The sequence below is a fragment of the Lissotriton helveticus genome, chromosome 4_2 (assembly GCF_964261635.1).
Source record: "Lissotriton helveticus chromosome 4_2, aLisHel1.1, whole genome shotgun sequence".
Taxonomy (NCBI): domain Eukaryota; kingdom Metazoa; phylum Chordata; class Amphibia; order Caudata; family Salamandridae; genus Lissotriton; species Lissotriton helveticus.
In genome coordinates, this window is record NC_136064.1 from 128162267 (window position 1) to 128175739 (window position 13473).

At 38.9% G+C, this 13473-nt stretch overlaps 1 protein-coding gene across 1 annotated transcript in view; it reads right to left on the minus strand.

Moving 5' to 3' along the window:
• The window catches only part of LOC144752106 (nicotinamide N-methyltransferase-like), a 93225-nt gene that overhangs the window by 51858 nt on the left and 27894 nt on the right, over nt 1-13473 (minus strand). Inside the window, exon 2 of the mRNA XM_078640048.1 lies at nt 8520-8727. Coding sequence (XP_078496174.1) covers nt 8520-8727 — 208 coding nt within the window. The remainder of the gene's footprint in view (nt 1-8519; nt 8728-13473) is intronic.

Here is a 13473-nt window from a genome sequence, read left to right on the forward strand (position 1 = left end):
TCCAGAATTGTGGAATGAAAATAATGTTCTTTTGAGTGAAGACATCAAAGTAAAGGATACAATTGATAAACAGATTGAAACATTAACTTCTGCAGGTTTACTTTTCAGAAATGCAAATTTAATTAAAGGGTTGATTGATGATATTCAATTGGCAGAAAGGTTTGCTGTCGTGATATGTGCAGCATACAAAATGAACGATGAACATGCTTTGAGTTCACTAATACTAACATCTGTAGTTGAAACATGGCAGGTAGTCAAAGACTTACAAGATGAAGCAACTCATGAGGAGGAAAACACATGGTTGAGAAACACATGGTTGAGTACAGAATTTAGACAGCGAGATGAGGATGAGATTTGGTTACACAAAGATGACAGAATAGTTTTACCAAATAACATAATTACTGACATGGACAATATGTACCATAAAATCGTAGAATCTCTTTACCAGAGGTGTCTGGCTTGCCAGCAAGTGAACTCAATTAAGAGAACAGTTGTGAGATTGGAAACAGAAAGAGAGGAGAGTGATTTATTGACCAGATTACAAATGGATTTCTGTGAGATGGCACTGCATGATAAACTGTGCTACATTTTTGTGATTTTCTGTTTGATTACAAAATGGTTTGAAAGATTTCAGATGCGACATGATGATAAAATTACTGTTGCAAATTTAGCAGATGGCAAAAGACATATTGAAAACAGATTGTTCCATTGTACAGATAGAATAGAAATTTCAGGTGTTGAAGAGCATGAGAATATTACTATAAAAGTCAGAGATGCAAAAATGTGCCTAGCTGCAGGTACAAAGTGGACAGATGTCCTTCCACTTGTTTTGATGTTTCTGAGAAACACTACTGATAAAAAGACAGATTTAAGTCCACGTGATATTATGATGGACAAGGTCATGAGACAGACATTCATACCAGAGAAAAGAATGATGACTATCAATAATAGCATCAATTTGGAGAATTTCAGGAATTTATCAGATGAAATGATTTCTGTGTTTGATGAAGATGAAACTGAAGTGCAAACAAGAGAAAAAGAGCAAGCACTTGATTTGTTACCAGGAAAAAGAATCAGGAAAAAGGTTTGTCTAAAAAGAAATTCTCTAGTGCCAAGGTGGCAGAAAAGGAGGCCAGTCAGTCTTGTCACAACAAATGCAGAGAAGTGCAAAAGACTGAAGAGGTGGATTGACACTGGCCATACTTTTCGTGTATTTACACCTGAAAATCCTGATGAGGATAGTGTCACAATTGATGATTCAGATTCTGAAGAAGAGCCTGAAGAGAATCCAGATCTTGAAGATCGACAAGTTGGTCGACATCTGGAGAACATGAATAGAAAACAAGCCTTGATTGAAGAAGACTTGAAAGTTGTGACTGAAGACTCAGAAAATGATGGAAATCTGCCAGAAAAAGAAGCAGAAGAAGAATGTGATCAGATTGTGATTCAAGACCAGGAGAGTATTGAAAAGCAGGAAAGTAGCTCTGAAAGCAGGAACAGGAATTCTGAAACTGGGAAGTTGAAGGTAATTGAAGAAGAAAATGAATTGCCAAGTACCAGCTACAAAGATGATGTTCCTAACGGAGTGAAGCTGCCGAGTAAAGAAGTACCTGAGTCTGAAGTTGAAATTTCTGACACTGAAACTGATGAGAATGATGAAGATTCTCAAATAAGAAAATTCAGAAAAGAAGCTTGGAGAACAGAATGTAATGTGACCAAGCAAAAGAAGAAATTACTAAGAAAAAGTGATAACTGGCCAGAAGAAAACGAAGGCCTAAAATTCAAATTGAGATACAGATCAAAAGAAAAGATTGATGAGATATCAAGTCAAAAAGATTCTGAAAAGAAAAGTAAGGCAGGAAAGAAAATAGAAGTGATACCTGTAATGGAGGTAAATAGTCACAGTCAGAAAGAGATTGAAAACAAAAGTGACAATGATTGAAGTACATACCTGTTAAATTTTAGGTTTTCTGTTTTTGGCACAAGGCTGAAGAAATCTTGTTAGGTGACACAAGGTCGAAGAAATTATGTTAGCTGAAGAATTAATATGTGACATTAGGTTGAAGAAAAACTGTTAGAAGGTTTAAAGAATAAAAAAAAAATTAAAAAAAAAATTGAAAAAGGGGGGTGTTGGAAATTTTTCGAAAATTTAGGTAAAATTTTTAAAATTTTTTGTTTTATTTTTCTTTGCAAGCTTAATGAAAATACATTCAACAAGTTTAAGATGCTCAATCTTTAAGGGATGTTGTAAGATGTCTCTGATATATATGCTTCTAATAATTCAGCTTTGGTTGATTTAGGTGGTTACTTTTCCTTTAGAAATTAACAAAGAGAAGTTTAAGGTCAATAGGACAAGCAAAGTTTCAGCTAGTCAAGACAAACATAGTATAATACTGACATTTTATTAGTTATAGTCTTTGCAACACATTTATTGAAGCTTAGTTGTATGTTACACAAGAGAAAGAAATAGAACTAGAGGGGTTTCTTAAAACTCAGTATGAGAATTGTAGATAAACTGATGAGATAAGTCTTTAGAAATACTAATACAGGTGAAATTGAATCATGTTCATCTTTGATAAAAAATTTTGCTAAATTTTGGGTGGTGGTGTGGTGATTTGTTAATCACCAGATGAGGGAGTTGATGGAGCGAGATAGAAAACAGAAATCTGTTTGAACTCGTGAAGTCACACTTCCATAAATAAATTAATAATGCTAACAATGTGTGCTATGTGTATGCTAATTCAATCTAGTTTAAAGTTGCATTTTCACAGAACATGCGGGAAACTAACATGTGTGCTCATAAATGTGCATTATGTTGCATTCTCATGTATGTGGAAAATAATAAATTAATTTTGTCTATTGTCATGTCATAACTAATAGCAGCTGTTTTTAAAATAAGGGCATGTGCTTATTTTACTGTCCTTGTCTATGTGATGTCATTTCTACTATTCTAGGTGCACATAAGGTTTTATGGATTCATGAAGACTGGTAGATTTAAAATGCTGCTTAATTTGTGCTTTACTGCTAGGTAATTTAGACTAATGGGTTAATTATTAGCAATGATGGGAGGCAACAGAACAAACTGTATTTCTTTCATTAATTATTCTTTGTGTTTGTTTATATAATAGTTTTACAAATGAAGCTTAGAGATGGCTGCAGAAAAATAGTACACTTTTAAAAGTGGCGCAGGAGAGGTGGCGCAGAAAATTGACGCTCTTTGAAAAGAGGCCTAATGATGAAAATGGCTCAAGTGAAAATAATTCTGAAAGGATGGAAAACGCCTCTGAGCTTTTATTTTGAAAGGTTTTGGATTGAACTGCTAAAAAGACGACTCTTTGGAGAAATTTGCTAACGTTTGCTAACGTGCCACGGGAGTTCAGAGCTGACAGGCTCAAGGTTAAAAGGAAGCTTTCGCTACAAAATGTAGCAGCCTAAGGAAGAACTGCCAAGACTTCTAAATGAACAATGAACTAGTGAATTTGCCCGGGCATGTAAGAAGGAGGTGTCACAGTTTACTGTGGTACGAGGTGGCTCAGCCAATGGAGAACTAGAATTCGTCTGCTGGAATGTGAAAAATAGTTAGCTCAGCTTAATTTAGGGTATAAGAATAGGTTCAGAGAACACATAGTTGGCTTACGCTCGAGAAATCTGGAGGACGATGTTATGCTGATGGACTTTACACGTGAGGAAAGAAATTTTTTATTAATTACTTTATTACTAGGTGATGAGGGTAGAGACAGAGATATAGTTAGGATTTTGGAAAATGCTTAATTTTACTTATTCCTGCTAATGAATAATAATTCTTGATTTATGCTCTTTTTATTAATACTGAATAAATCTTTCTTTATGACATTTTCTAATGCTTGTTTAATAAAATACCAAAACCTAAGTTTTTCTAGATGTGTTTAAATAAACTTTCTAAAATGACAAGCTGGTCTTGATTATTGTAGATAGTTTTAAACAACATATTTAGATCTTATCGCCTCATGATTCAGTCGCTCTATTATTGATATGGGCCTAGTGTTGTATTGTAAGTTTGGTGGTAGTAGATAGTGTCATTTGTGCAATATTTTGGTGAGAGCGCTGGATCAGTACCTCACTAAAGATTTATAATTTCCCACCGACAGGTGGTCATTCATAAAGCATTGGCAGGAACCACTGTCCTAGCAGTTTCCGTCGAAGTCTTTCGATGTTAAGTGCAGACTGTTCCAGTAGCATGACCAAAGATTTTTTTTTTCTTTATTCATAAAAAATCCTTTGCAATTAATCAAATAATGCCTCCCCCTCCATGGAAGCCATTTCCAATGTGGTGGGGACATTTTGTTTTCCTTTACCACCAGGGTGTGCCTGGCAGTGACAGACAGTAAAAAAACAGCTATATGTCCACCAATCCTAATTGGGTGGATGGACATATATCCAATTCTCCACCAACACTTTCTTCTTTGCGCAATTGGAGACATTTGGTCATGCTCGTCATGGTATAATCACTGATGGGGTTAGACTCAATGTCCACCTGCATCTAAATTGAGCGGGGTAGAACCCGAGGTTGGTGGGGTGGGAACTGTGGTACCTTTACAACAGAGTTCCTGCCCAAACCAACATATAAATCAGGCTCTTGACTTTGTAATCAGAAATTCTTCTTTTTCTAGCACCTACTTGTGATCTATCGTACTCATCTTTTTAAATGTGTTAGTGAAATCTAAATAAAATAGCATCATTTGACGATTTATGAGTATAAATATTGACACCGTATCAAGCCCCAGTTAGCCAAAATCCTGCATTTGACATTTGAAATAAGATACTACTGCTGTTTACATTTATTCAAAAATGGGCCAACGGAAGTATGCTTACAAAACTGTGCACCAATTATGAAACAGTTAAAGAAATTGAGGTCGAACTTGTATTCTTTTGCCTAGCATATTTTTTTAGAAGAAGTGTGAGTGTCTAAAAATATAGGATTGCTTTTTGTATTTGCAAATCTAATATATTTCCCATTTTATTCCTGACTGTGCCTCTCTTCTAGCATTTAGCTTGGTTAGTAAGGAATCAGCTTTTGTTAATATTCTCCTGACCATCAATGTGTTTGACATTAGTACTCAAGGCCTGATTAGAGTTTGTTAAGTGGAATATTCTGTCTGCTATATTACAAGTGACCCAGGATATAATATACTGCGATAATGGGGACAGGATACTCTGTGATATTTGTGAAAGAATATTCATCTGCCAAAGACAAAATCAGGCTCTAAGTCATAGAATTGTTCACATGAACGGATTGAGTCTGGCAGCCCTTTCTTTGAAACTATGGGATTTTGAACTACTATAGCTGACTTAGATGTCAGACTCATTGTTGCTTAGTAAATGCTCTCAAGTGTATCTTTTTACAAAGGGTCTATTCACAAAGGTAAAGTTATATGTTAGTAAATCTACATAGGGGAGCTTACTCATACACTATTGAGTAACTTTGCTACTTTTGGATATCACCATTCACTTAATAATTATAAAAAATGATGTATGGAATTAATTAAAACAATTAATTAAAAATAATTGTACAAAACTTAATAATGTTACATTCATTTCTCATTTAAAAAACATGATTACATATTAAAATGTGATAAAAATATATTTACTTTTAAATAGGTTTTTAAACAATAAAATACATGTGTTCCTATTTTCAAATAACTTTAATATTTAGTTCCATTTCATTTTATTTTCCATGGGGGTTTATTTGAAGTTATTAGCGGGAATATTTTCCATGGGAGGCCCGTACATTATCAGTTGTTAGCCATGTGTGAGGCTGGGCTTACACTACCTCTGATGAGGAGTACATGTCCAATAATAACTTTAGAATTGCAGTTTGTGAAAGGTAATGTTGTTACTCTTTTGTAGATGGGTGAATATCCTACCTAAACCCTATCTAATCCTCTATACTCCGTCATTAACCCCTCCCCTTCAGCAGTTAATATTTCCCATTGAAACAACTCCTCCCTGTCTCTCCCATATTTGCAACACAAATGCATTCTGGAGACTCCATAGCAGGGGTGGGGACCTCTGCACAAACAACATATTGGGGAGACACAGGTGGAACCACCGCATGAACGTTTGTGAATAGCTTGTTGTAGTATGTTAGTAGTACTATTGAAGTAGAAATAAACATACTACAAAAGCATTTTGTGAATAGGCACCTGAACATTTACTTAGATTTGGTATCTTAAAATGTGCTCTTGATTTGTTATGGCTGAAATTGTACAATGATAAAGTAGGTGAGAATTGTTCTAAGCTTTTCCATTTTTAAGGTTCTCTCACTATTTTGAATAAAAAATGTTGACATTTCATATACTAAGCTTAGGGCATGGTGTAGAAACAGCTAGAGTTTGGGAGTTGATCACCACGTTCTTTTAAACTATCTGCAATACAATCTATAAATTGATATAGTTACATTGCGAGATTTCAAGTGTCAAAAAAGCTGAGCTAAGGCATATTAAGTAGGGAGGACACGTTTTGTGACTCCCATCGACTGGCTCCAAACACAAGGATGAATGATTACAGGGAACAGCATATCATGATCCCTGTATTTGAATTCCGAAATGTGATATTTTTCAAAGGAACCTGCACTACTGTTCTAAACAAAATCCCATTTGAGAACTTCATTTACAGAAGCAGGCATCCCAACAAACTCCCTGGAGAGGAAACTGTCTAATGGAACCGCATCCCTTTTCGAATGTTTTATCAACTCCTTTGAGAATTAAGCAACTTGTTTAACTTTTATGAGCACAATTGCAGTAACAAACCAGTGACACACCTCAATGCTAATCCTAAAAACAATGGAGATGCCTAAAGCAAGACTTCCCCTATTTGTGATTCAGAATGAGTTGATAACCTTTTGTGATACAAAACAAATTACCAAATCACAATTAGCAAAAAATTGCATTTCAAGAAATGGTGAGAGGTTTGTCATGCTTGCTTACTGACAGGTTCAAAGATGGAAAGAAGTTTGATGAACGCCCTACAAATCTCTAGTTTCAAAAATGGAAAAGTGGCATGAACCTGCTGCTCACCAATGGAAACATTGAAATTAATTTCATAAAGCCAAAACTGCTGGCCTCATCGTTAGGCAGGCATATGTAATACATCAGCAGGTGCAGAATACATACTAAGTATGGGCGAATTTTGAGGATTTGCGGTCCGCGAAATCTCCCGAAATGGCAAAAAAATAACAGAGTTTGTGGAAAAATCCGTGAACTCACGGATTTGCACAAATATACTAGAACACTGTTTTTACTGGCTAATCAGTAAGTGCTAGCTCGTTGGGTAAATGTATAGTGCTTTTCTTACACTTCAGCTGCTTAAAGGACCAGAAGATTTGTCTCCAGTGACCATGTGTGCCTGTAACGTTGCCACAGCGGCAAAAGGCGCCGAAGTCCCCTGAGTGAGCTCTCCATCATAGTTGGGAAAGGGTGGGAAAATGTTTCATAGCGCTAATGAGTGGTGGGCGGGGCCAAACGGGCGGGACTTCAATGCAAGTTCACATGCCTCTTGTTTACAAAGGGTCAGAAACCGAGCAGGGCAGCAGATGAGGAGCCTCATGGTCACAAAAACAACAGGGGGGTGGCGCTCGAGAAACTCATGGATGCAAAGACCTCCCTCAATGATTACAGCTAATTTTGTATGGCTGATATGAGGATAAAGCACACTTGCCCAGCCTCGACCTTGCTCACAAATCTTTAGTGCTGATTAATACGTTACTGCATTTGAGCTTCAACTCGGGCACCTGCTTTATTTATATCTGTAAGTGCTTCCTGTTGAGGTTTAGTTTTTGTGATAGGAGCAGCGTGTCAGAATGAATCCTGCCCTGCATATTTGTCCATGAAGATGCCACGTTTTGTTCAATACCTCTACTCAACTGGAGTACTTTCTATTGGCTAATCGGTAAGTGCTACCTCGTTGGGTAAATGATAGTGCTTTTCAAACACTGCAGCTGAGTAAAGGGCCAGAAGATTTGTCTCCAGTGACCATGTGTGCCTGTCCCTTGAGTGAGCTGTCCATCATAGTGGGGAAAGGGTGGGGAGACGTTTCATACCGCTAGTGTGTGGTGGGTGGGCCAATCGGGCAGGACTTATATGCGAGTTCGCATGACTCTTGTTTATAAAGTGTCAGAGGCCAAGCAGAGCAGCAGATGATGAGAAATCAGCCTCTTGATCACAGTAGTACAGGGGGATGGCGCTAGAGAAACTCATGGATGCAAAGACCTCCCTCAAGGATTACAGCTAATTTTTGATGGCAAATATGGGGATAAAGCACACTTGATCAGCCTCGACGGTGCTCACTAATTTTTTGGGCTGATTAAAACGTTACTGAATTTAAGCTTCAACTTGGGCATGTGCAAAAAAAAAATATATATCTGCCCGCGAGTGGATTTGCGGATTTTTTGTCAATTTCCCAAGATTCGCGGTTTGCGAAATTGCCGAAAATTCACAAATTCCGCAAGCGGAACGGATTGTCCACCCACACTTAATACATACCTGTTGCCCTGGTGCTCACACACTGCCTTTGCTACATGACTCCAGTCCAGAGCTCCAGGTTCATTTCTCCACCAATTCTCCATAACTGCTACACACTGATCAGTGGAGCCACCAAGAACGATGTCTGAAAAATGTTCGCAGGCTGGAAAGGTCCAATGGAAGTAAGGACCATAGGACAGCTCCATCAGGAGCTCCCCTTTCACAGCACCTGGTAAAAAAAAATTACAGAAATGGGTAATTGATTAGGATTTTTAAAGTCAATAGATTATATTAACCTCTGCTCCCCTGGTAACTTGGCACAGATCATTCAGGTTTATTTTTAGAGACAGTGTGTAAATTATTTGTTCAGCACCTCAAACAGTAAAACAGTGAAAACACCATGCAAGAAGATACCACACCTGTTTAGACAAATATAGTTTGATTTCATGAACAAAATTAGACAACACTAATCCAAAAAGGAGAACTTGAGTCATGAATTTTTAAAGAATAAACTGAAATGTAGTGCTTAAAAGCATAATTCGCCAAGCTGGGCTATCTGGTCATACTTCACTGGAACAAATACAAACGATCAGATCAACCGCGATGAGTGTATCGATGATGGGGCAAACATGCGAGGAGCAACGGGGTGATTTGTTATTGTTTTTTATTTTTTTTATTATTTTCATTGGCATTTTCAGATACCATAAAGCAACAGAAAAAGGAAAAACATCGACCGTTGCACAACAACATTCGTCCTCCCTCTAAGTACATCATCATTGTAACCCTTCATAAAGACATACACATGGAATGGAGCATAATTTATACATGTTAGTCTATCTGATGCAATTTCAGATATTCAGCCTGATACATCCAGTAGTCTTTTGGTCTCGAACTCGTCGGGAGTTCCTCTTCATATGTCAGTAAGGTATCCTTGCAGTAGATGAGGTCCACAATACATTGCCGTATAGTTGGAGCCCCTGATCTGTTCCAGCTAAATGATATCCTGCGTTTTGCCAGTAACAGCGCTATTACACAAAATGTACGGTTTGCTGCTCTTACATTAGGTACCAGACCCAATGAACACGAACCTATTGTACAGTCAATAGGAACAGCAATCATAGCACTCAGCATCTTAGTCACTTTAATCCAGTAGTATGCTATTTTCGGGCAACTCCATGTAAGATGGACAAACCCTGCATCCTCCACCTGACATCTTTTACATTTCGAATCTGCACTTAATCCATATTTATAGAGTCGTTGTGGTGTGTAGTTCATTTGGTGTAAATATTTGTAGTGTATTATTCTCAAGTTACCATTGGGTGTCAGAAGGCAGGTGAGTGTACATGTTGTCCATTCTTCCGTTGTTAACGGGGTGGACAGGCTAGCATTCCATTTATTTAACGCTTTCTCTGTGTTGCCTGCAATATCCTCCTGCAACCTGATATCAAGTTTAAAAACAATGTGATGTGCTGTAGGTACTGTTAGTACAAACTGCTAGGAGGATAACTGTTGTGGCTCCCTAGGGTGTGATGAGTAAAGTTCCTGCATTGCTTTTTGCAGTCTGTAAAGTGTAAAGTTAAAAAGTAGCGTAGGGTTACTAATGAAGGTTAGAGTATCTAGTATTCTAAATTGCCCATCTTGAAATAGATCTCCCATTGTGTCCATACCCGTCTGTTTAGGCAAATCCATGCCTACTTTTTCTTGAGTGACTGAAAGTGCTGGATGGTAATGTAAAGGAAGGGCCGCCGCATATAATGGTAGTTTGTTCGCTTTCTTGCCCATTAAATACCAGACTTCGTTGTTAGCATCAATTGTATTTATGTCGCGTGCGTGTAATGGGGGTCGTCGATGCAGTAAAATAGCCGATAGGGGTATTGGGAGTGCATCGCCTTCTTCTATTGCTACGTGCGTCATAAAAGGTATTTCGTGATATCAATAGTGGGCAAATTACACTTGTGCGCATAAGTAATAAAGCAGGAAGTCTTGCACTTTAAACCCACCTTGTGCATACGGGAAAGCAGCAGCAGGGACAATCGGATTACCATTTTCAGAGCACCAGGGGCTACGACAAGGTGGAGAACCAGGCTCCCCCATTCTCCTGAGGTGTCACCAGCACCTGTATATTTCTCGCGTTTCCCGGTCCGTGGGAAATGCTCTCACTTGGGGGCTTTCTACGGCCGAGAGGGAGGCTGAACTACATCGCCCATTATCCAGCTGGGCTGGGACACTCCTCCCCGCCACGCCCTCCACAGGTGGTTTAAAGACTGCACCATTAACGCGCATCGGGGGATGCACGTGGGACGAGCCGGGTGAAGCCCGGGCCAAGGGCAGGCCCGTCTGAGCCCATCAGAGACAGTAAGAGACTGGGCTGGGCCACCGTATTTGATTTATATATTTTGGCTCTTTTGCAATCGGCTCTTAAATTCTGGTATACCTACCGATCCTTGTAAAGGATAATGTCACAAAAAAATCTAAAGGGAAAACTGCATGGAAGCAAGGGAGCGAGTGGCAAAATCACCGTCACATTAGATGCATTCATTACAAGGGCTGCTTCTGTGCTTGAGAAGGAGATAGCATTAACAGAACGCCGTCTATCTCTGGATCCGACGTTCTTGAGAAGATCCTCTCTTGGGGGGATTGCCGCAGTGCCCTCTCCAGAGCATACAGTTACCATTAGTTCTCAGCATAATGTTATATCTCAACAACAACAGGATTTATCGATCATCTTAGACTCGAGCGAGGCTGAAGCAAGCTTTGTTTCCTTAATGGCCTATCCCAGAGTGGACCCTGCCCCCTGTGAACCCTTGCATTTGTCCAAAAAGCCACTTACTGGAAAAAATATATCTGACCATACGTTGGCTACAGGCAATAAGCTAAAACGTAAGTGAGGAGGAAACCAGCAGAAAGGGGGGCAAACTAAAAAGCCTAAAGTTATTCCATTTCACTCTATTGTAAAGGTTACTGAGGCAAGGGAAACTAGACCTAAACATGATGAGGATTTGGTACTTAGTTCTAACAGTCCCACTGACAATAGGGGTGACTCCACAATCAATGAGGTCAGGAGTAAGGGGTGTACGTTAGAAAATATGGAACATCTGGTTAAATCTCTAATGTTGCCCCTACTGGAACAAATGAGAAGGATGAGTGACCAGTTTGGGATACTAGAAACTACCCAGGATAACTGTGCCATGTTAAAGAAGTTGGTAGTGAATACATCCATTCAAATTAGTCCCACCACTTTACTTGGAGATAAACATCTGAGTACAGTTAGTAAAACGTCAGGGCAAGTGAGTAAAGTACAACCCAAGCTGGTATGTGGAAAGGTAAGCAGTAAGGTCACTGAGGGAGTTAGACCCGTAGTAACCAGAGCAATAGCCATGGGGCACAAAGACAAAGATAGTGCTGAGAAAAATTTGGAGAAAGTAGAAAAGTTCAAAGTGCCGGAGAAAGATGCACAATTAAGCAGAAAAGGATCCCAAATGAGAATAGATCTTCCATCAGATTCATATCCATATGTGATTGTGTTAGCTGGTGTCCCTGAGTGGCAAAGATATAACAAAAGGGGGGAGAGAGAGGGAAGTGGAACCAGTCTCCCTAGGCATTATGAATAAACAAAATAGAATCCACTCAGAGGGTGGCAGTGGTCCCTAACATAATGGGGAACACACAGTGTTGTTTAAATGCCCCTCACACACCAACAGGCCCCTTGGTGTCATGCTTCATCATCGGGGCCTTCGCACCCCTCTACGGAGTGCGGCATGCTGTGACTAACAGCTACGTAGGAGCACTAAGTAGTGAACTATGTGAGGGTGTGTGTGTATATTAAGGGAAGAGTGTGAGTGAGGTGAGGTGAAAAAAGTGAGTAAAAAATACCTAGCACGTAGGAAAACAAATATTTATTATGTCCTCGGCTGGTATTGATAAAAGGTGCAGAATCTGGTTGATAAAATACGTACTAGGGTATATCAACCATTAAGGTGTCAACATGTTTCGGAGCACAAGGCTCCTTCTTCAGGACGAGGATATGCACTTTATCCTCACCTTACTCACATGAAATGTGAAAGTGTTTGAAAATTAAAAAAATAAAAGTGTAATGTACCTATCAATGTTTATAAATAGGTATGTTCGTTGCGCCCAATTGGCGTTTGAAAAAACCTGTGAAAAAAAGACATAATAAATATACTAGTCGGATGTCCAGGAACATAGTAAACATAATAGTCGAATGTCCAGGAACTGACTTTCCTAATCAAATAAGGGTAAGTAACAGAACACAAATGGGGGTCTGGTACCCTGTGAAAAAAGTGTATCATCAAAGGGGTAGGGAGGTAGAGAGAAGATCCTTTCAGTCTCCGTAGTTAACTCTTCTAATCAAAAAGGGAAAGGATCACTTGTCCTGCTTAAACCTTGGGTTTCACAAGTCAAGGAACTGGTATCTCCCAAATATAACTCTCATACACGTGTAATTTGGATGGTTCTTTCTCAGCGGTATATAGTGGGTACCCGCTATTTTACACGTGCGTGCGTAATCATCGAGTTATTTTTTGTATTGTGCACCCTCCACCAGGAGGTTTTGCCTTTGGTTTAAGGCAGTAGTGATCGTGAATAATAGGGGAGGGGTTGTGGTGATGATAAAATTAAAAAATCCGAACAGCCAGACTAGGACAATTTTAATAGGTCTGGATTCGGACTTGGTTAAAAAATTAGTGGTGCACTTTTTGAATTTGTAAGGGGTTCAAGTGCATTTCATGTCTAAAAAGAGGTCAACATGTTTCAGCCTTTGGTAGTCAGAGGATCTTAGGCTTTCGTCAGGACCAATAGGGGTGAATAAATAGTGAAAAAGCAAACTTTGTGAGAAGAGAAAAGGTAAATTGACCTGATCCTTCGGAATTCAAGGTTTCATTGTACCTGAATAATGAAAAAACACACAAAAACAACAAACAACAAATAGGGAGACAGGGTGCGGGAAAACACGTAT